General features: G+C 46.9%; 2 protein-coding genes across 2 annotated transcripts; both read left to right on the forward strand.

Moving 5' to 3' along the window:
- Positions 1-4917: 4917 nt before the first annotated feature.
- On the forward strand, positions 4918-10556 carry LOC103764970 (E3 ubiquitin-protein ligase TRIM50). Its single transcript, XM_018073696.2, has 6 exons — positions 4918-6046; positions 6669-6764; positions 7162-7395; positions 7490-7512; positions 8458-8600; positions 9493-10556. The coding sequence occupies exons 1-6, from the start codon at positions 5423-5425 to the stop codon at positions 9798-9800; spliced, it is 1428 nt and encodes a 475-aa protein (XP_017929185.1). The 5' UTR covers positions 4918-5422; the 3' UTR covers positions 9801-10556.
- A 5947-nt stretch (positions 10557-16503) lies between these two features.
- SLC26A2 (solute carrier family 26 member 2) lies at positions 16504-21954 on the forward strand. Its single transcript, XM_008931856.4, has 2 exons — positions 16504-17151; positions 19455-21954. The coding sequence occupies exons 1-2, from the start codon at positions 16510-16512 to the stop codon at positions 20958-20960; spliced, it is 2148 nt and encodes a 715-aa protein (XP_008930104.1). The 5' UTR covers positions 16504-16509; the 3' UTR covers positions 20961-21954.
- Positions 21955-22261: the final 307 nt, after the last annotated feature.

Below are 22261 nucleotides of genomic sequence, written 5' to 3' on the forward strand. Positions count from 1 at the left end.
CAACCAGCCCGGCAGCGCGAGGGCCCAGAGGCCACCGCGGGGTCCCCAATCCACCACCAGTGACGATCACTGCCAGGGAACAGTCCTTGTGCCATTTCAGCCTCACAGCAAGGTTTGGTGTCTCTCCTGCCACAAAATCCCCCCACTTCTCATCCCACCTTAGTGAACACGAGCAGCTCTGGCCGAGACTGAGCATCTGCTATTGGCAATTGCCTCATTGTAGCTTTGCCTTTTTCTGTCCTAGTATTTCCTCACGATGATGATGTTTACATGTGATTGCTATAGAGCTTATGTAGAATGTATATAGCGACACATTTAGGGTGGGTAGTACTGTCCTGTGCTGTGCTGATGTTTTTCAGAAAACGATCAATCCAAAAAAAAAAGCCAACAAAACAAAACAAAAAAACCACAAAAACAAAAACAAAATAGCTAAGTAAGTGGAATTCTTCCATCTCCCGCTCAGCCAGGGGCACCCATGGCCGGGCCCCGCTGGGGATGCATCAAGCGTGGTGGAGGGGAAGGGTTAGTGCAGAGCTGGGGGGACTCCAGCCCACTCCTGGAGGATCACTCAGTTGCTTCCCAAGCGTTGGTTTTGGTGTATCCAGATAAAAAATTTCACATTGTTTTCCTGCAGCTGGGCACCCCAGGTTGGCCCACAGCCCCTGCCTGTGCCCAGCTGCTGGATCCTGAGAGCAGTGCTTGGGAAGGGGAGGGCTGGTCCTGCACAGAGCTGATCAGTACTGCAGCCGTAGGGTAGGAAGAGATGCAATAAGTGGTCTTCGAGGTGCCTGAAGCCTATAAGTGGGGTTGGTTTTTTTTTTCTTTGGGTTTTTACTTTTTTTTTCATTAAATTGGGATGGTTTGTTTTCCCTCCTCCCCAAGAAATTTTTTCTAGATCTTATGCACTATGCTTAGAGCCCCATGGGCTGTGTGCTGCCTGCTCTGGTGGCTTCCTCCAAATTTTAGGATTGGGTGAGAGTGGAGAGAGCAGCTTTTCTGGGTTTAGAATCCCTCATGCAGGGTTTGTGGTAAAAAGTAAGTTTCCACTTGATTTTTTTTGGGGGGGGGTGGTTCTTTTTACTATAAAGGTATCTTTAACTCACAGTGCTCAAGTCTGCACAGGGGCAGGAAGGTGAGCTTGGGCACAGGGGCAGGTGAGAGCTCTGTCCCTTAGCAGCCTGTGACTGTTTTGGATGCTGACAGGGAAGTGGGGTGGGAGCAAAGCAATGCGTGGGCACTGTGTGGGGGGAGGCAGACAGTGCTACCAGGCAAGCCAGGGGCACACAATTTTGCAGGAACTGCCAGAGAGTGGGGATCCCCCTCTCTCCAAGGATTGCCTTTATGTCCCACCCAGCCTGTGGCATCGATGTGGGTGCCCCAGGGAGGATGCAGCTCGGAGCTGGGCACCCCAAAAAGGGAACCCTAACACCCCAGCCCCTTCGAGGGGGCTGTGGGACAGGTAGGAATACAGCTTCAAAGAGAAACTGGGAGCAGAAGGGTTTACTTTGGTAGGCAATAAGTCAGGAGGAGATTTATTTTTTTAAAAATATGTAATTATAGAATGTCCCTCAGTCACTTCCTGTGGCTGCTGTGGGGAAATGCTGAATGTGAAGAGTTTCGTGATAAAATGCCCCTTTGCTTGTTTTGCACAGGTTTGCCCCAGAAAAGCTAATTGTTCAGGGTGGGATACTGGATTTCTGGCTGGAATCCAGTGGGTCCCTGAGGCTCCGCAGGAAGGAGCAAATGTTTCTGAGTGTGTGGGCTGAATGCAGAGGACAATCCCAGGTTTTAGGTTTGATGCTGCCCCAAAGAAAATGTTTATCCCGATTCCTCAGCGCAGCTGGCTGGGCTGCACATCTTGAATGAAGCAGCTCAGTCACCATGTTACAGTCCTGTCTGATTTCAGCTCTGGTCCATGCAAAGGAGTATTGCAATTGCAGATCAACACGGTTTTATCCTTTCTTTTTGATTTTTTTTTTTCCTTCTTCCTGGAGGTATGCTGAATCCTAAGATACATCGGTGTTCAACCCGACACCCTTTCTGTTCTAAGCATTGTAGTCCATCCCCGACAATCTCAAGCAATATAGAGCCCAAACGCAGCCTTGGGGTTTCATTCCTCTTCCCTCACCCTCCCTGGGGTCAGGGACAGCAGCAGCTTGGCTGCAACACAGAGTCGGGGAGGGAGTGTGTGTATGCATGCGAGAAACAGAGAGAACAGTTAAATTGATGCATTTCTTGAGAAAGGTGTAAGAATTTCACCAAAAAAGGGGCACATCTGCTTTGTTATTTATGAAAAAAAAAGGCTAAATTCTGTCTTTTTCTTCTTTATTCTCTTTTTTTTTAAGTAAAAGGACACTGCTCATAATTATTAGGGGCCAATTCTGCCTCCCTTGCTCATGCTGAGTAAGTACTACTTAACTGCAATTTTCTACTTGCAGAGTAAGTAAAAGTAGCAGAATTGATCCCACTGTGATAAAGAATCAAGTTTTTAGTATGTTTTTTTTTCAATTGGTAGTGGTTTTTTTATATTTCACTTAATTTTTTCCCCAGTTCCTTTCTGTTGTGTCCTTATTTATGTAATATACTTTAACCTTAAAAGATGGCATGGATTCTTATGCCTTTCCTTTATTATTATTGTTATTATTTTTAAAAAAAAGAGATTTATTTCTAGTGTGATTTAACTGTCTACCTTCTAAAATGAGAGAACGTTTTCTTGTATTTTTACATTGTCAGATTCTATAGTTTCATAGATAATTTAACCAAATCGCTCAATGTATTCTCTATATCTATCCAGTGGGTATAAAAGTTCTATTTTAAATTGTGTAAATACTTCAGAACTGGCTTCTTTTTCCAGACTCCCCTGCCGTGGAGTTAATTGTTTACATCAAAAAGACTGTAGAATCTCTACGCTCATGTACTGTAAATAGTGAAGTGATCTGCCTATAAATAAACGATAACATATATACTATAAAGTGGGAAAAAAAAATCAAAAGAACAAGTTTGTGCTGCAATATTTTAATTTGTTAGTGCAAGGCTGTTCGGGGAGGAGGTGTTTTGCTCTGCTGAAGGTGCTCTCCTGCATCTGCCTGGGCAGTTGGACTGTGGGGGCATGTCTGGGGCCATGGGGGTGGCAGAACCCCCCAGCTGGCTCACACCAGGGGTGCCAGGGATGCAGCTCCTGTGGGAGAATATCCCTGTATATTGCTATTTTAAGTGTGGCTTCTTCCAGTTTAATTCGTGCAGGAAAAGCCTGGGCTCCGTATTCTGGACTTTGGAGCAGTGCCGATGTCACAAGACCCATTGCAGAAGAAACCCTCCAGACTGGGGAGGGTTAAAGATGAAGTGGGGCATGCACCTCAAATTTGCTTGAGTGGGAGTAAGAGAGCAAGAAAAAGTATGGAAAAGACTCCAGATGGTGATGCAGCAACTGTACAGCTCAGGATGGCACCTGGACAGTCCCTTGGAAGCAGGAGAGCAGTCCCCTGGGAACCAGCCTGCTCTCCCAGGGGCACAGCCATTGTGTCCCAGCACAGGGTGTCCTGGTGTCCTGGTCATCAGGGGATTCCAGGCTGTGGAAGCACTGGGATGGAAGGCAGCTGCCCTGGAGCACCTGGCACACGGGAGCCTCGTGCCAGCTGTTACCCCTGTGAGGGCTCGCCAGGTCAGAGAGGCTGTACTGGATTTATCAAGAACGTGGCTCGGTGATGTGGCCGAGTAGGAGGATCCCAGCAGCCTGAGAGGAGCAGGTCTGCATGGTGCTGAGCTGTCCCAGCTGGTTTTTTGTGGGTGTGCACCAATTTAGGCAGCAGCTCTACACCTGTCTGTCTCCAGCACAGCTGGTAGGAGCCCAGTGTGGGTCCCCCAGCCCACCACAAAGCCAGAACCAGCTTCCCACCCCAAACCCAGCCCCTCATCCCTGTAACTGCTGCAACCTGAGTGGAGAACTGATCAGAAGCCCATTCCCTGCTGCTTTTCAAATCCAGCAGGCTTCAGGACCACCAAACCAGAAGTATTTTTCTGAAATACATCAGGCACAGTAACAGTGCCAGGATAGATGAAAACATGAACTTGCAGGGGGGAAACGTGGGGATGCTGCTGAGGCAGCTGGTGTTGGTGTGCCTAGGGTGGGTTCATGTGGGAGCAGAGGCATGGAAGTGGGTTCCCAGGCTGCAGCACATGAAGGAAAGGTCTGCAGGGAGAGAGAGACCCACAGTTTAGGTTTGTCCTCCCAGCCTGACCTGCGCCTCCTAGGCAGCTTCCTGGAAAATAAACAACTGATATTGTTTATCAAGCATAATTGCAAATTGGGATAATTTCTGAGAGCAGACCTAGAGACTGAAGGGAGCTGTTGCTGAACGTCAACATCATTTCAGCAGCTCTGTTAGTCCCAGCAATTAGTTCCAACCATTTGGAAAAAGCCAGTGGGAAAGTTTTCATTTTGGCATAACTTACTGATAAAAGTTAGTGATAAACTCATTTTCACACAGACAGGCACTGCTTTTGTAGTCACTTACAAGGCTCCTCTCCAGCTGCTGGAGGGGAGGGAGGCAGTGTTATTTATCTCCTGGACTAGGCACAGTGTGCCTTGTGAGAGGGGAAAATCAGTCAGTCAGGAGCTTTTGTGGATAGGACGGCTTTGGTCACTGCCATGGGCTGGCTAGCACCTGGCAGGCAGTGTGGGCAGCAGGTAGTGTGGGCAGCACACCCCAGGCTCCTGGTCCTGACCAGTGTGAAACACCTGCTGCTTGGACTTCATTTCACTGCCCAGTGAGCTGTCCTGGGCTGCTCTTCGGAGCTGCAGCTCCCACCTGTGCCTTGAGCTGCAGCTCCCCACTCCCTGACACAGACCTCAGCTTTGGGCCACTCAAAGTCTGTACAGGGGCTCTGGAGGCTGCACTTTAAGTAATGGATGCATTTGCCCACTCTCAGCATTTATCAGTCCCAGTTTGTCGTCCAGGTCCATCCAGGTGTCTTTGCAGAGGCGAACAGGGGCAGGTTTGGTTCTTTTCCTCCCTGCCAGCTTGGGGACCTCTCTCCCTGCTGGTCCAGCTCTCTGGACCTCCCTGCCCGCAGCAGCTGCCCCATGCCCGCAGGGACTCCTCCCAGCTTTCCTTCCCGCTCCGAGTCCTGGCTGCTGCATCCCCGTGTAAGCAGGGGTGGACTCTTTGCCCCGTTACCCTTGAAGCACCCAAGCTCCCAGCTCTGAGCTGCTAAATGGAATTCAGCTGTGACGAATTCACGTGGCAGGCGAGACGCAGGAAGCTCGGCGGAGGAGAGGGAAGACCCTCCCTTTAAAGGGGGAGGAGGCAGCAGCTTTTTGCCCGCAGAGCAAACAAGAGGTTTGTTCCACTCCTGCTTTCAGTTTCGTTTCCCACCAGTGCCCTCCTCCTTGCTCTCAGCCCTCTCTCGAGGCTCAGGCGCCATGGCTGAGGCGGGTGCTGCGGCCAGGCTGAAGGACGAGCTGACCTGCCCCATCTGCCTGGACATTTACAGGAACCCCCTGTCCCTGGGGTGCGGTCACAGCTTCTGCGAGGAGTGCATCCAGAAGGATCAGAAATGCCAGCAGGGCCCTTCCAAGTGCCCGCTCTGCCTTTCCCCCACAGGCCCCATCGGGGAGCTGAAGCCCAACTTCCATCTCCGCAACATAGTGCAGAACTTTTTGGATGCTTGTATTCATCAAGAGGAAGAAAAGCAGAAAGTGCAATGCAAAGAGAAAGAGGAAAGTTCGGACCAGCAAGAGGAGGTGATCCTGTGTGATTTCTGCTTTCAGGAGCCCTATCCAGCCGTGAAGACTTGCCTGACCTGCGAGGCCTCCCTGTGCCAAGCCCACCTGAGCAAGCACAGCACAAAGAACACCCAGAACCACGTCCTGGTGGAGCCCTGTGGTGCCCAGGTTTTGGCTGAGAGGAAATGCCCCCAGCACGGCAAATTGCTGGAATGCTACTGCGAGATGGACAAGGTCTGCATCTGCATGCTGTGCTCTGTCCTCAGCTCCCACAGGGAGCACAAGATCATCAGCTTAGAGGAGGCTTTTGGCCAAGCACAGGTAAGAGGCTGCCGGGACAGCGGCTCGGGCATGGATTGCATTAGGAAAACCACGGGGGGCTGCGGCGCGGAGAGCTGCCCGCAGTACAGGGCTGGAGCTCCTCCCATGTTTCAGAACTGCAGACCCAGCGTGGGGTTAAATTCCCATTTTGGGCTTTTATTCTCAGTTTAGTCCCAGGTTCCCTCTGGGCTTAGCCCCTGGGATGTAAACCGAGATGTTGTAAATACTTTCTTCCCATCCTGAGGGGAGGGTTTGGGGAGAGTGGGACCAAGTGCTCGTGGCTTTGGTGCACTTCCAAGCCAAAGATTAGCCTGAGCCGCAGTTATGCAAAGAAAATTAATGAGAGAGTAACAGAAAGGAAGCTGCCAGCAGCAGAAGTAGCTTTATGTGTGGCTATTACACATGAACAGTTTTCAGTTTCAAATTGTTGTTCTTGTGCTAGTAATTGAAGCATTTGTTCAGGGATAAAATCTTGCAGTAAACCTTTCTGTATTGATTTGTCCTGAGAGCATGTAGTGAGCAAACCTTTGGCAAGTCTAGCTTAGCCCATGTCTATAAAATTGCTGGTTTCATGCATGTATGTGAGTCCTATCCTGATATCTCCCACTGGTTATATTTGTAGCGTGTTTTTCCCGAAACTGTAAAAGAGGTGAAAAACTATGAAGCTGCGCTGGATCGAAGCATAGCAAACCTGCTGGAACAAGCGGAGGAAGTAAAGGTTTGTTCCAAGACCCATATCACTTTGGGGATGGTTGCATGCTGGCAACTGTTGAGATAAGGTTTTCTTTTGCGCTTTCCCAGATTATGGATTCTGAAGCTTTTTTTAGATCCTGGGCGGTTTCTAGTGTATTTTTGAGGTTTCTTCTTTGAGGGAGGATTATGAACAGCTTTCTTATCGATCTGGGAGGTACATTGTTAGTTAAACTTGAAAGTTGTTGTTAAATCCATGCCTCCTGATGAGTGATTGGTGTGTGGCTTTTTTATTTTTCCAACCTTATTCAATTTTTAGTTACTTCTGTCATCCCAGAACAGAACAGGCCCTTTTCTGAGTGAGAGCTCGTGTGGAAAATGTCCCTACACAGTCCCTTACAGCTTTAAAAGTGTTTTCTTAATAGGTTAAGGAGGGTCTGCAGCGGCAACGGCTGGAGAGCCTATTCAAAGAGATCAGTCTGCAGCTAGAGAAAAAAAAACGTGAGATCCTGAAAGCTCTCAGTGACTATGAGAACCAACAAATTTCTCGGATTCATATGGAGTTAAAGAACCACAGAGAGCAGAAGCGTTCAGCCAGCCATGATGTTCAGGAGCTGGAGGTTCTGAGAAATCAGACAGATATACTTCTTTTCACCAGGGTACCTAACAGCATCCCCCTTCCCAGAGATACACAGCTCTTGGGCTGGCCTGAGCCTGTGCTATGCTAATTCTACTTTCAAAATGTCTTTACAGGCTTTTACAGCAATTCAAGCCAGGTAAGATCTTCCCAAGGTTTAATATTTTTACTGATGATCTGGACGAGGGGATCGCGAGCACCCTCAGTAAGTTGGGCGGGAGTGTTGATCTGCTGGAGGGCACGAAGGCTCTGCAGAGGGATCTGGACGGGCTGGATCGACGGGCCGAGGACAACTGCATGAGGTTCAATAAGGCAAAATGCCAGGTCCTGCACGTGGGTCACAACAACCCCAGCTACAGGTGGGGGAAGAGTGGCTGGAAAGCTGCCTGGTGGGAAAGGACCTGGGGGTGCTGGTCAACAGCAGCTGAACATGAGCCAGCGTGTGCCCAGGTGGACAAGAAGCCAGACCTGTACCAAAAATAGTGTGGCCATCAGGCCCAGGGAAGTGATTGTCCTTCTGCACTGGGCACTGGTGAGGCCACACCTCGAGTGCTGTGTCCACTTCTGGGCCCCTCATGGCAAGAAAGACATTTGGGACTGGAGCGTGTCCAGAGAAGGAAACAGATTTGGGGAAGGGTCTGGAGAGTCAGTCATGTGAGGACTGTGAGGAGTGGCTGAGGGAGCTGGAGGGGCTCAGCCTGGAGAAAAGGAGACTCAAGGAGGACCTTCTCACTCTCTCCAAATCCCTGACAGGAGTGTGGAGCCAGGTGGGGGTTGGGCTCTGCTCCCAGGGAACAAGGGACAGGATGAGAGGACATAGTGTCATGCTGTGCCAAGGGAGATTGAGTTGGACATTAGGAGGAATTTCTTCACAGAAAGGGTGATTAAACATTGGAAGGGGCTGCCCAGGGAGGTGGTGGAGTCACCATCCCTGGAGATGTTCAAGGAATAACTGGACTTGAGACTCAGTGCTCTGGTCTGGTTGACAAGGTGGGAATGGGTCACAGGTTTGACTCAATGATCTTGGAGGTCTTTTCCAACCTTAATGATTCTATGGTTCTATGATTCTTTCTGCATGTATTAGGGAACGGAAGCCTGTTCCTATCACGGATGGTGTGAAAGTGCCAAACCCACCTATTGCTTTGGATGAATCAAAAACACGCAATGTTCTCTCCCTTTTCCAGCAATTCCTTTCAAACATGGAGTCCTCAATTAAACCACCACCTGGTAAGTGATCATTTCACTATAGCAAAAGCAAGATGGAAAAGTCAACAAAACATCTTTAAGACAGGGTTGTAATACAAGACACCAAGTACATGAAGTACCCCTAGAAGTGTTGATTCCTAACTTCGTATGCTTATTTGCATACAAATGTAAATGTGTGTACAGAAAGGGAAATTTGTCCTGGGTTTCAGTGTTTTGGGCATGCCTTGGATAGACCCTGTTAAAACAGGCTCTGGGCAAAGAGGTGTGGAATTTCTAGGAGTTTTTTGTGAGGATTAAGAGAAGATAATGGCAACTCCTCCCCTGTCTGTGGCATGCCTTTGATTCAAGGGGAGAGTTGAGAACTCATCACAGCAGCAGCAGGTGGAGTTTGTTTACGACATAAATACTCTGCTCTTTCTGTGCAAATAATTCTGCTTTTTGGTAATGCTTGGTATGCTCAGCCTACAATCCCAGAGCTCTACGTGGTGGGGCATTTGTCCAACTGAATCGAAAAAATCAGGGTTCCCTTGTTACTGCTGTCTTGATGGTGCTTCAGCCCTCACTGACAGTGAGAGTGAGCCGTGGGTCAAGGCTGAGACAGCTGGGGTTGGAGCGTGTGTGACAGTGAGTGATGTGCACTCCTAACTGGCCACCATCTGTACAGCCTTGGGTACACTAAGAAGCACACTGTGCTAAAACTGAAAGAGCTGCATTTCCCAAAATGTGCTGTCCACCCACCTCAGAATTACATAGGAGCAGCTAAGAGAGTGCAGAAGGTGTTTCAGTTAACATATGTTTTGGGTGGGTTTGAGTTGGATGACTTGGATGAGTTGGATTGGGAAGTCCAGCTTTCATCAATGCACAATTATCTGTTAATCATAATGTGTTTTTTCTCTTTCTTTATGTTTTAAAGATGTGCGGTTTTCAACTCCTCACAGCGGTACAGGTGGACCCCAGCATCCACATTACCCACCTAGTTTTATCCCTGCCTCTGGCTTCTCTTTTGGCTGTAACTCCTTCCAAGGCAGCTCTTCAGATCCTAGTTTTTCCTCTGGCACTGCCTTCTCCTTTGGCCGTAGCTCTTCAAATTCTACTTTTTCCTCTACCACTGGCTTTTCCTTTGGCTCTAGCTCTTCAAATCCTGCTTCTTCCTCTACCACTGGCCTATTTGGCTCTAGCTTTTCAAATACTAGCTTTGGTGGGTTTCCTCAGAAATTCTGAAAAATTTGTAAAACCTGTGGGTTGAGATAAGAGCAGTTTGATAACTGAAACAAAGCAAAATATAATAATAAAGATACTACTACTAATGATAACAGTAATAGAAAGGAGCAAAGAGACTGAGAAAAGCCAACTAAAACAAGTGATGCACAATAAAATTGCTCCCCACCTGCCCACTCCCAGCCAAAACCAGGACAGAACTCAAATATGTGCAGTGCTGTCCCAGACATGCAGAGTGTCCAGAGTTTCTGGGAGGTGAACACCAACAATGAGAGCTGCTGGAAGCTTGGAGTCATTTGTGCCCTGTCTGAGTGCTGCCTGCAAGTGCCTCACGATTACCTCTGCATGTTCCTAGACCAACAACCTGGAAGTGATATGAGCAGATGTAGACTGCGTAGACTGCTGAAGAAACACCCTGCCTCAGGCTTATAGAGACAGTAAGCATCCCTTTGAAGTATCCAGTCCATGCTGGCATCATTGTGCCTGATGGCTCTTTGAAGCTCCTATTTTGATGTGGGGAGAAGGTGTTGCTTTGTATTTCCAGGCCTAGGAATTGGGACCATTGCTGTAGGGGGAGGGTTGTTAAGCTGGCATATCAGAAAAGGGATTGTGGGTTGCTGTGAGGGCCTCTGTGGGGTACGTCACTGCCTCTTACTACAAGAGCTTCTCTCTTATTTGTTCTGTTAACCATGGTGGAAATACTATTAAGTTGCTCATTTTTGCTCAGCTGTATCAAATACGGTGTTGGCAGCATGTTATTAAAGTAATTCAGTTTGCAAAAGTCAGTGGCAATTGATTTTGTCCTAAAGTTGAGAGCACAATAGGAACTGCAACAAAACTAAGCAGCAGCAATGCTGATCTTGGCTCTAAGGCAGCAGCTTTTGCCTGTGCCCATCCTGCCCAATCAAAGGTATCTGATGCAGAAGCAAAACCGCCTGTGCCATATGTGGTCTGGATTAGTAAATTTTTATGCTTGTCCAAACACCTTGGGGAGGAAGAGATGATATTCCTGCTGGTTGCTTGTGGTTCTGCTGCCTTCAGACACAGTTATTTGCATGAAGCAGCTGAAGCAGAAGCTCTTCACCCCAGCAGGGACAGTGAAAGACCTTGAGGGACTCTACAGGTTTGCATATGCTAAAATACATTCATGTTCCGTTTTGACAGCTCAAGGTTCCACCTGGAATGCAAATATTGCGCAATGTTTGATTTCAGATCAAATGCCTGCTTTTCTCTGCAAACGGTGAAGGAAAGGCAGACGAGGCTGGGCATGGCCCCTCCAGCCTTGACCTCCAGCCTAGAGATAAAATCAGAGTACCGAACAAAAACCTGGTGTTTTTAATACCGACATTGTCATGGATCTTCTGTCCGTCCAGCTGGAATTACCTCCCAGACACACCCGGACACCAAAACAAACATCACGGAGGGATTTTGAAAGTCTAATTTTTTATGAATCCTTGTGGTACCTCAGAGGAAAAAGGGGCGCTGTCCTCTGTCAGAAACTGTTGCAGTTTCCCTATCTGCGGAAAGTTTAAGCTCACTTTTATCTCGCGTTACCAACCCTAATCAATCTTTCAACTTAGAAGCGTGAATGCGACTTCCCCGCCTGAAACGTGGGTTCCTCAACAACGGAGCGGGTTCCTCGCTGCAGGGCGGGTTTTTTCCCCGGCTACAGGAACAGGAACAGAACCGGGGAGCCACTCTCTGCAGCAGCCATCCCGCGGGCCCCTCCTAACTCGGACCACACGCGGCATCCATTCGGCAGCGGGGCAGGGCGGGCTGAGGGGCGCGGCCCTGCCCGTCCTCCCTTGCCGCCGCTCCGGCCCTCGCGGGCGTGTGCGCCGCAGCCGCGCGCTCGCCCGCCGTCCGTCGGTTCCGTCTGTCCGTCGGTCCCACCGCCCGAGGTCTGCAGGAGCGCCGGGGCCCGCGGTGAGTGGCGAGGGAGGGAGGCGGGCCGGGCCGGCAGGGGTCGGGGCGGCAGCGGCGTCCGGCTGCGGACCCTCTCGGGCGTGCTGCTCACAGCCCCCCTGGGAGCCGCTCCGCAGGGTAGGAGGAGGAAAGCGGCAGATGGAAGCCGCGGGTCCATAGGGAGAGCTCCTGCCGAGGCGGGAGCGGAGGGGCTGGATGTGAAGGCAGTGAAAGTGAATGTTGTATTCGGGACCCTGCGGGTGAAAGTGAATGTTGCTTTACAAACTAAAATGCTGCTGTGTCTTACTTCCCTTTCGCCCTCCCGGCAGCGTAAGTTGCTGGTTGGTTGGCTCCCAGAGCGACACGCGAGCTCTCAGCAAAACTTCGCAGTTTCAGGAGTGTAAACAGCGCGTGGGGTTCTTCTTGGTGTCTCTTCTTCTAGCAGGGTTTTGTTAACATAAAAAAAACCCTAGCCAGCTCAACAAACAGCATTCTTGTCAGCACGCCGTTACCCGGCACAGTCCCAGTGCCTGGGTTTCCGCTGGGAGCCGGGCGGGCTCTCTCCCTGCTGCCCTGCGGATGGAGCTGGGCTGGGGCCGTGGTGGGCAGCTGAGCTGGCGGCCACTGCCCCAGGAAATACCTTTGGGCAGCTCTCCCACCGCCCATCCTCCTCGCCGCCCAACACAGCAGCTCTTCAGTGCTTCACCTCTGCTTGCCAACGGTAAGGGCGGGAGGAGGGCCCTGACTTGGTGGAAGTACTTCTTAGCAAAGTCTCCGTAAAAAATCCAGTTCGGATGGAGCCTGCCGGAGCACTGTGCGAGGCTGTGGCTGGTCTGCAGGAGGGATCTGCTTCACACAGGGCAGGGCAGAGCAGCCAACACACTCGTACAGCTGCTCTCGGAGGTGAGATGACCTTCCTGGAAAGGCTGGCTGCCAGCGGGGCTGCTGATTCCGTGGGATCTTCCCCAGAGATGCTGGTGAGCAGCTTTGCTGCTGCTGCTGCTCAGGAGAACCGACATTTGAAGCAGGAGGAGATTACATATTTCACACAAGCGAGGTTTTGTTGTCCGGCTTTGCAGGTTTTCCCGCATGATTGAACGGCTGGTGGTTATTGTGCCAAAAGTAAGGTCGCTCTGCTCCCAAATGTATTGCTTAAACACGGTATGTCTTTTTTTGGTACTCACATTATTTTAAGTCCTTTGTTGAAGTAAATGTTCGTGGCTTGAATGTTTTGTTGGAGGATGTTAAGTGTTTTGTCAAATTCCAAGGTGCATACAGTGCTGTTCCAGTGCTTATCTCGGTGTTATCATGGCAGTATTGAATTTCCTTGTTGCTCCACAAGAGTTAAGACATTATTTGAAAAAGGCTGTTGTCCAACAAAAGTAAGGTCAAAGCTTTACTTGTCAAAATACTGTGATATGCTCTCCTTTTATACTCTTAGGGGGAGATTTTCCAAGGATCCAGAGGTAGTAGCCCAGCTCTGGTTCAGTTCATTGATTTCTGATTCACCTGCTTCTCCTTTACAGCTCTTTAAGGAATTGCTCATGTCTCTTTAGATCATGTGTTTATACATTCGTTTTTAACTTTTCATGTCTAGCAAAACAGGTACCTGAAAGTGGGTAGTGATCACATACAGTGTCAACTCGTGCACATGAAATGTAGAAAAATAATCTGGAAAACTGAGATGAGTGTAATAGAAGGAATACTTCTGATTAACCTTTGATTTAGTTTCTACTCTTAGATGCTCACATCTTCAGTTTAAGCTTGTAGTACATTATTTCAGTAGGTGAATGAGCTTCACAATCAATTTTTCCCTTACTGCCAAGTGACTGTGATCTGTGACAGAGGATTGTGGAAGCCAGCCCTGTGCTGCAGGTTGTGTTCCCCCAAAGACAGATGCCAGGCAGGTGGTAGCTCACCTCTGCTATGTCATGGGATCAGAAAGAAAGGCCCAGATGGGCTCCAAAAAGAGTCTGTAAAAGTCATCAGATCTCCAGAACTGCAGAACCTCCCCATATCTTTAGTCACTGATAAGTAACTGGCAGTCACTTATAACAGAGAGATACTGGAAAATCCCTCAGTTCTGTGTTGTAGTCTTTTTCTTTTTATCTTGAGTAAAGTTTGTGGCAAACAGACACACCCTGAAGACCTTACTCAAGCCAAAAGGAACTGATAAAAGTGAATTCTAGGCGTACGAAGTTGTACATAAATAGCAGCTTTCAAAATAAAAAACACAGTGGCTCCTTTTCCCATCTAAATATACAGAATATCATTCAGTGTCCTATCCATTAAACCAATGGGGTTTTCTATTTTTTTTTTTTATGTTTAGGAATAAAATCCAGTTTTCTTAGGCAAGCTTGGGCTAACGGTTATAAAAATAACACAGAGCAACACTGAGGATGAAAAGGGGGGTTAGAAATTGTGTCATTTCCTTTTATCCTGACATGAGGAGAGGCAGGGACTGTGTGATGAAAGGCCCTTTTCATGCCACGTAGAGAAAGCCGTCATGCAAGTCAACACAAAGACTCAGTATGTGCTCAGAGGTTCGTAGCCAGAGATTTTTACTTGGAACATTTCTCTGCTTTTTGGACATGACCAAAACCCAGGCATCATCTACCACACAAATGTTTTACAGCAGAACTAATCCAAGCTGTCTGGGTTTTGTGTTGGAGTTCCCTGGCACATTAGAAAACACCAGGTTTAAAAGAGCTGTCTACAAGTCCTGCATGAGGGAGAGTGCAATCAGGAGGATTTTCATCACTAAAATCTAGAAATCAAACTCATCCAAATAATTTTCTACACATAAAAGGTAGTGTGAGGTGATTTTTTCCCCCCCTCAGCTTTTACGGTATTGATTTGCTGAGCTTTGAGTGAGTGAAAAGCTTTTTGATTTGTAACTCTGTGCTTGTAAAATGAATAAAACTTCTTGAGCAAATACAACTCTAGAATGTGTTTAAGCAGAGTAGAGCAGGCTTTTGTAATACTTCATTCTCACTGTGTGGTATTTGGGGGCAGTTTTGTGAGTGCTGTAAATTATCCCTGAGCACACTCTGGAGTCCTGTAAAGGTGGGTGAGATTAGATACCTGAAAGGTGGGGGGGATCTCCTCCAAGCATGATCATTGTGTCATTTTGAGCACGTAACATCTTGCAGTGCATGTTTCCTCCTTGTAAAGATCCTGATTCTTCATATGGGTCTTCTGAGCCCCTGATTATTCTAGAACACATTTAAGATACTGAATTGGAAAGCATTAGACAAGGGAAGTTAGCTTAAGCATCACACAAATTCACTTCTGTCACTTCTCCCCTCACATGTTTTTGAGAGACTCGCTGAAGTGATAGTAGCAGTGAGTGTTAGGAAAAATTTCTTCACTGAGAGGGTTGTCCAGCCTTAGCACAGGCTGCCCAGGGAACTGGTGGAGTCACCATCCCTGGAGAGATTTAAAAGATATGTAATGTAGTACTTGGGGACATGGGTTATTGGGACTTGGCAGTGCTGGAGGAATGGTTGGACTCGGTGATCTTAGAGGGATTTTCCAACCTGAGTGACTCTACAATTCTGTGATTTTATGTCTAGTTGTGAAATAGTGATTAAGTGAACATATTTCAAGGCAGACTCTTTGTGGCATCCTCAGCACTGTTACTTCCAGTAGCAATTTGGTAATTAATTCAGTGATAAACACTGCACAGACAGTAGTTTGTTTGATGTTTGCACTGCACAGAGGAGACATAAGTAGCACATAAGAGGTAGGTTGCTACTGGCACTCTGGGACTGCAGTGGTTGAAAGGGAAGCCTGGCAGTGAGACTTTTCAGGGTTCTCCTGCTGTCTCTCACCTTGACTCCACTGTAGCACCAGCCCAGTGGGTTTCTGGCTGAAAGTTATCAACCTCAGAATGCTGGTTGTAGCAGGTATTGTGGCTGAAAGAGTTTTCTGGAGGATTCTGAATGCTTTCTGGAAATGGGAGTGCTGTATAAATGCTGACAATCACTTGTTACTGTCAACTTTCATTATAGCTTATCAAGACTGTGCTCTTTCACAGTCAGGCAATATGTTTCCAGTATTAAATGTGCTTTGGTATAAACACCCTCTTTTACTGTTTGTGGACAGCTTGGACAGAGCACAAGTTCTAGTGGTAGTGTTCCACTTATCTTTCCTTGTGCCCACTAATATGTTTTCCACTGGTGTGTGTTGTTTTAGTCGGTTGTAATTTACTTGAAAAACCAGCTTTTAAAAGGCGTGAAGAACACGTTTTCCTTCCAGTGTGTCCCTGGCTGAAATAATGCCACTTCTCAGGTAACAAGTCTTTACAGTATTTGGCAGGTGCAATCACTGCATTAAAAAAAAAAAAATCCACAAGAGATTTAGACCAAGCTGTACATTGCTAGCAATATACCATTTTTAGTTAATTTTCAGCAACTGTATTGAAATATCTGTTGGACTACAATAAACCCTGTGTCTGTCTTTGCATGGTGAAACAGGCTGCAGATAAAGATTTTCTCAAGGAAGACTCCCAGAGGAGCAGTGCTGCTGCATTCCTTTCCATTTCACAACATTGCCAGCAGCAGGTGTATTCTAGGGGATATCAGCTTCCCTCCTAGGAAAGGTCATTCTTTGATTAACAGGGATAAGATGGGGAGGATCTTTCCCAAATTGCTTGGAGATTGCTTTCTCTCTGCTGAACTAACACTTTCAGCCCTTACTTTCCATAAATAGTGTTCACTCTCTAAAAAATGTCTCACAGGGTACATTCATTTATGGTTTAATGCAGGTGGTCCTTCTTTGTGTTTTCAGTAAGTAAGTCCTTGCGATGGCAGCAGTGACAGAAACCAACAACATCCATGCAGTGACTGAGGGGCCGGAAGCAGATGATGCCAAATGCAGTTTCCATCACGGAATGTTCCTGGAACCCCAAGAGAAGAAGAGGAGCGTGAAGGCTCTGGTGGTTAAGCAAGCAAAGAAAACCTGCAGCTGCACTCCAGCCAAAGTTAAAGACTGGGTTTTCGGTTTCTTTCCCATCTTACAGTGGCTTCCTAAATACAAAGTAAGGGAGGATCTCCTGGGAGATTTAATGTCCGGGGTGATCGTGGGGGTCTTACTAGTCCCACAGTCAATTGCCTATTCTCTCTTGGCTGGAGTGGAGCCTATTTATGGCCTCTATACGTCCTTTTTTGCGAGCCTTATTTATTGCATATTTGGAACCTCCCGCCACATCTCAGTTAGCATCTTCGGTGTGACCTGCCTGATGATGGGGCAAGTGGTGGATCGTGAAATGGAGAGAGCTGGCTATGACGTGGAGCCAGCTGTGCTCAGCGTCCCCCCAGGTGCAGCAGCACGTGTGAACACCACCCTTTCACCAGTGAATGGCACATGGCAGGAGCTGCTCTGTGACAGGAGCTGCCACGCGATTACAGTGGCAGTCACCGTGAGCTTCTTAGCTGGAGTTTATCAGGTAAGAGGAGGTGGACAAACAGGTATGATGTGGAAACAGTTATAATTCTTCTTTAGGTGGTTGTGCCCGTGAACACCCTGCTGGGTTTGCACGTGTCCTCAGTCTGTGTCTCAGGGCAGTGGATGTGGGGAGGGCTGGAGTTACTGTGGTGCAGGAAACTCCTCTGGGTGCTTTCCATTTTTTAACAGCATTTTGGGCTTTCATTCCTTCTCTATTGTGGACTGCAAGGACTTGCACACCCCACCTACTGCTCTCACAATCTGCTCACCACCTTCTTTGCTGTGGCCTGAAATTTTATTTTTTTTTTCTAGCTTATAGCTTATCCCCCCATTTCATTGGACCAAAACGTGCATCAGCTCTTAATTCCAGACTTCAATCATTTGCCTTTTAACAAAAAAAAAAAAAAGTGGATCTCCAGTTTCTTTTTATTTATCACTGTGCTTATAAAACTTTGCTGTTTGCCCAGTTAAATCCAAAACAATGGCATTGTGTGGAAAGAACACTACTGAGAGGATACAATGTATTTGAAATGAAACTTTAAATTATTACCATATAAAAATATATTACTCAACAATATTTTACCAGTCTATCTCTACTTACTTCCTAAAATTCACTGCTTGCTGAAATAAAAGCAGGTATGTTTGTTTTAGAGTGTCATGCATTAACCAGAATGGGATTAGTTTTAATGGTACTGTAGAGCTGTGGTATTTGAGTTTGTGAGTTCACATTCATTTGTTCTTAAATGTCCAGGGTGATAGCTAATTAAACTGTATGGGAGGGGAAAAGAAACACAGCTGTGATACTCTAAAACACTGGTTTTAGACACAACCTGGAACTTTTTCTTTTACTACAAGTTCAAGTTGAGCAATTTCAGAAGTATCCTGGACCTCCTGATCTGCACTGGCTTTTGTTTTTCATCACATAGATGAAGTTTTGGAGTTGTGAATTGCACTTAATATTCTTTGCAAGTATAAGTACAATTAGGTTTCTTTATATGAAGAAGTTAGATAACTTTATCTTCAGTCCCTCTGAATGTCAGGCATATTCTACTTGCTGTCTCCCTGAAGACCAACCAATAGGTCTTCACACCCTCAAATTTTTTTTTTGAAGCTCCAACTGAAATCACATGTTCTTTGTAGCAGAAATTGTACAATCAAATCATAAAAAGCAAGTCTTCTCACACCAGTTGCCTACAGCATAATTAGGTTATGCCAATTATTGTTAATGTTTTACACTTAGAAAAACCTTGAATTAATTTCATTACCAAGGCTGTAAGGGAGTTGTGGTTTGGGTTTTTTTGTTTTGTTTTGTTTTGTTTATTGTTTTTGTTTTGGTTTTTTTGTTTGTTTTGTTTTGTTTTGTTTTTTAGAGCTTGGCTCTGAGCTGATTTCCTGTCAGTACAGGTCCTACCTTCTCTTCAGTAGTACTTTATGGTTCTCATGGAAATCCCAGCCTTCTTTATTTTTTGCCTTAACTACCTAAGGGGATATATCAAGTTAACACCTCTGAAAGTTTAATACCTGTAAGTTCTGGTCTACAGTCTTGAGATAACAGTGTAGACAGCCCCGTTGGCCAGCACAGGGAATTAAAATGTTTCTGCCAAATTGCTGTGAGAAGGTCCTTTCTCCATTTGGCATGAAGTGTGATGGGGAGGAAGGGACATTTACCAGGTGTGAAGAGGCATGTGTAGAGTAGGTATCCATAAAACCAGTCATTCCAATGAAAGACATTTGTCCATTCAAATAGCATTAATAAAGATTAATGGCAAGACACTTAAAAAATTATCTCTGTTTATATGATCTGCATCACAGGAGTTTGCAGCTCATATACTGAGTCAGATGCACTAAACCTTATGCAGTGCAAAGGACAACTGTTACACCATAAGCTGTGGTTTTATTGCAGGCTGTGAACTCCAGTGTAAGAGAGACAAAGGCCACTAGAAAAGTTTTTAGATCCCTGCAGAGTTCACAGAGGTTAAAAGAACTGAGAGAGAAATGGAAAAAGCAGTCAGTATTTCAAACGTGGCGGTTTTTGCCAGGCTATCTTTTTTCCCCACCAGGATAACCAGCAGTTACTGCTGGACCCATGAGCAAACAATAAACACAGGTCCAGAGTGTGAAGACCCCCCCAAAAAAAGCCTGTTTTGGTTGCTGGAGACTCTTTTCTCCATGCTCAGACTACGCCTTGTCTTCCAGGGCTGTGCACAGTAGGTTTATTTTACTGCAGCTCCCTCCAGAGCCCCACACGGACAAAATCCACAAGATTTGTGTCCTAATCTGTTGTGTGTGATTGACTCCTTCCAGGTGGCCATGGGTTTCTTTCAAGTGGGCTTTGTCTCAGTGTACCTCTCCGATTCGTTGCTGAGTGGATTTGTCACGGGCGCCTCCTACACCGTCCTAACCTCACAAGTCAAGTATCTCCTGGGCCTGGACATCCCACGGAGCGGAGGCGTCGGCTCTCTCATAGTCACCTGGATAAACATCTTCAAAAACATACACAAGACCAACATCTGTGATCTCATCACCAGCTTCTTGTGCTTTCTTGTGCTTGTCCCAGCCAAAGAGCTTAATGAACGTTTTAAATCCAAGCTCAAGGCTCCGATACCAGTTGAACTGGTTGTGGTTGTGGCAGCTACTCTGGCATCTCACTTTGGGAAACTGAAAGAGACTTATGGCTCGAGCATTTCTGGGCACATCCCAACTGGGTTTCTGCCACCTCGCTCTCCAGATTGGACCCTCATTCCCAATTTGGCTTTGGATGCTGTTGCCATCGCTGTCATTGGCTTTGCCATCACGGTCTCCCTCTCGGAGATGTTTGCCAAGAAGCATGGTTACTCTGTGAGGGCCAACCAGGAAATGTATGCCATTGGCTTCTGCAACATCATTCCTTCCTTCTTCCATTGCTTCACAACCAGCGCAGCTCTTGCCAAGACTCTTGTCAAGGAGTCCACAGGCTGTAGGACGCAAGTCTCTGGCATGGTGACTAGTTTGGTAATCCTGTTAGTCCTCCTTGTGATTGCACCTTTATTTTACTCCCTTCAGAAATGTGTCCTTGCTGTCATAACCATCGTGAACCTCAGAGGAGCCCTGCGGAAGTTCAGGGACCTGCCGAAAATGTGGCACTTGAGCAGAGTGGACACAGTGATCTGGGGAGTTACCATGGCAGCCACAGCACTCATCAGCACCGAGATCGGTCTTTTGGTTGGCGTTTGCTTCTCCATGCTCTGCGTCATCTTCCGAACTCAGAGGCCGGAGGCACCTCTGCTTGGCTGGGTGGCAGAGTCCGAGACCTACGAGTCCCTGTCTGCTTACAAGAACCTGCAAACCAAGCCAGGGATCGTGGTGTTCCGTTTCGAAGCCCCGCTCTACTACATCAACAAGGAGTGCTTCAAATCCACCCTGTACAAACAAACTGGGGTCAACCCAGTCTGGGTGAAGGCAGCAAAGAAAAAGGCAGCAAAAAGAATGCTTAGGGAGAAAAAGATGGGTTCTGGTGACAACCAGACCAGCATCTCCATGGATTTTGTGACTGAACCTCTGGAGTTTCACACAATAGTGATTGACTGTTGTGCAGTGCAGTTTTTGGACACGGCAGGAATATGCACACTCAAGGAGGTCTGCAAGGACTACAAGGAGATAGATGTCCATGTGCTCCTGGCCCAGTGCAATCCTTCAGTGAGGAGTTCCCTGATCCGAGGGGAATTCTTTAAAGAGGGGGAGGACCACCTTCTCTTCCACAGTGTGCACCAGGCTGTGGACTTTGCATTGGGCACCCAGGGACACGGTGGGACCAGTGCTTCTAAGGACTAGCTGTGAAAAGACAGCAAGTTGGAACAAAGCCTGGGAAAAAGTGTCTGTGGGTCTGTATATCTATGCAATCAATATATGTGCACTCAGATAAAAAGGGCAGGGTGGTTCTTAGCATGCTGGTTGCTGTGCAGTCTGCTTACATGCTTTAAATTTGCCTGCCAGGTGTAGTGATCCAATGAGCGGTACTGAACAAAGGCAATTCTTAGCTTGAATGTGGCTAATCTGTGACTCTAAGAGTTTTCATACGGTTGTTCATCTCATCTTTCTCTTCTCTCTTGAACTTTCGGTGTCTCAGTTCCCCTCTAAGGTTTAATCATCAGCATTGAAGTCTTTATTGCAACCTTTTCTTTATGGATGGGGCAGGATTCTAAAGTAGTCTGGTCATCCTGTCCAGCTGAAGAACGAGGCAGCTCATTTCTTGTCCCTCCTTCTGGCATTGCTTTTCCATCTCCACACCCTTATGTTTGCTAAGGAATGACTGACAGGGACTTTTTGGTTTGGTCTTTACTGTGCAGTGTTTGATTTTTTTAACCTTCCTGAAGGTAAATAACAGGTAGATAAATCAAATCTAAACATGCATGAAAAGATCTTCATGAATAGCTTCTAACCACCTATCACCTCCAGAGGCTTTGGCACTGTCTCCTAATGCAGCCAGGCCACGGGGGCATGGTTATCTTATTTTTCCAGGCCTTTATGTGCCTGTGCCTATGGAAATGTTACCTCTCCAGTTTGATTTTAATGATTTTTATTCAGAGGTGACTGCTTAGAAGTCTGGTTCATCTTTATGGTCAGTCAGTTGTTTTCCTAATATTTAGGAGCTCTTTAGGATTGTGGACATTAGATATGGAAAATATCTAGTTCTTGAGTTTCAACAGAAAACAGTCCCTTATAGGCATTTTTATATGCCAGGCAAACAGCAGCACAGGCACCAAAATGGAAAGGGCCAAATAGATGATCCAACATCTATCCAAATGTGTTCATGTCACACAGACTTCGTGTGAATGCAGGTTTTATTGGCCATAGACCCTTTGCACGTGCTCTACCAGGGACTTTATGCAAGGGGGATGCACAGACCAAGAAATACAGTCATTGGAAAAGGAGCCAAAAAGACTCTTTACTGAACTTTGTTTCACCAGGTCAGTGTAAATAGAACTTTTTAGTTGGATTTTAAATTATTCAGAACAGAGAACAGTGCCTGTTCTTCATGCTGAAATACAAGCACTGGGTAGGAAGAGGTTCTCTTTCCTTACAGTGATAGAATACAATTATGAAGGCAGAATGGAGAGATTAACAGTTTTTGC

Source organism: Manacus vitellinus, unplaced genomic scaffold (genome assembly GCF_001715985.3).
Source record: "Manacus vitellinus isolate BGI_N305 unplaced genomic scaffold, ASM171598v3 scaffold_25_pilon, whole genome shotgun sequence".
Taxonomy (NCBI): domain Eukaryota; kingdom Metazoa; phylum Chordata; class Aves; order Passeriformes; family Pipridae; genus Manacus; species Manacus vitellinus.

Bases quoted from the DNA above. Each gene is read 5' to 3' on its own strand.
- LOC103764970 (XM_018073696.2), top strand. From the start codon at position 5,423: ATGGCTGAGGCGGGTGCTGCGGCCAGGCTGAAGGACGAGCTGACCTGC. The intron at 6,765-7,161 runs GTTTGTTCCAAG...TTTTCTTAATAG, and splicing joins AACAAGCGGAGGAAGTAAAG to GTTAAGGAGGGTCTGCAGCG. The intron at 7,513-8,457 runs GTAAGATCTTCC...TGCATGTATTAG, and splicing joins TTTACAGCAATTCAAGCCAG to GGAACGGAAGCCTGTTCCTA.
- SLC26A2 (XM_008931856.4), top strand. From the start codon at position 16,510: ATGGCAGCAGTGACAGAAACCAACAACATCCATGCAGTGACTGAGGGG. The intron at 17,152-19,454 runs GTAAGAGGAGGT...GACTCCTTCCAG, and splicing joins TCTTAGCTGGAGTTTATCAG to GTGGCCATGGGTTTCTTTCA.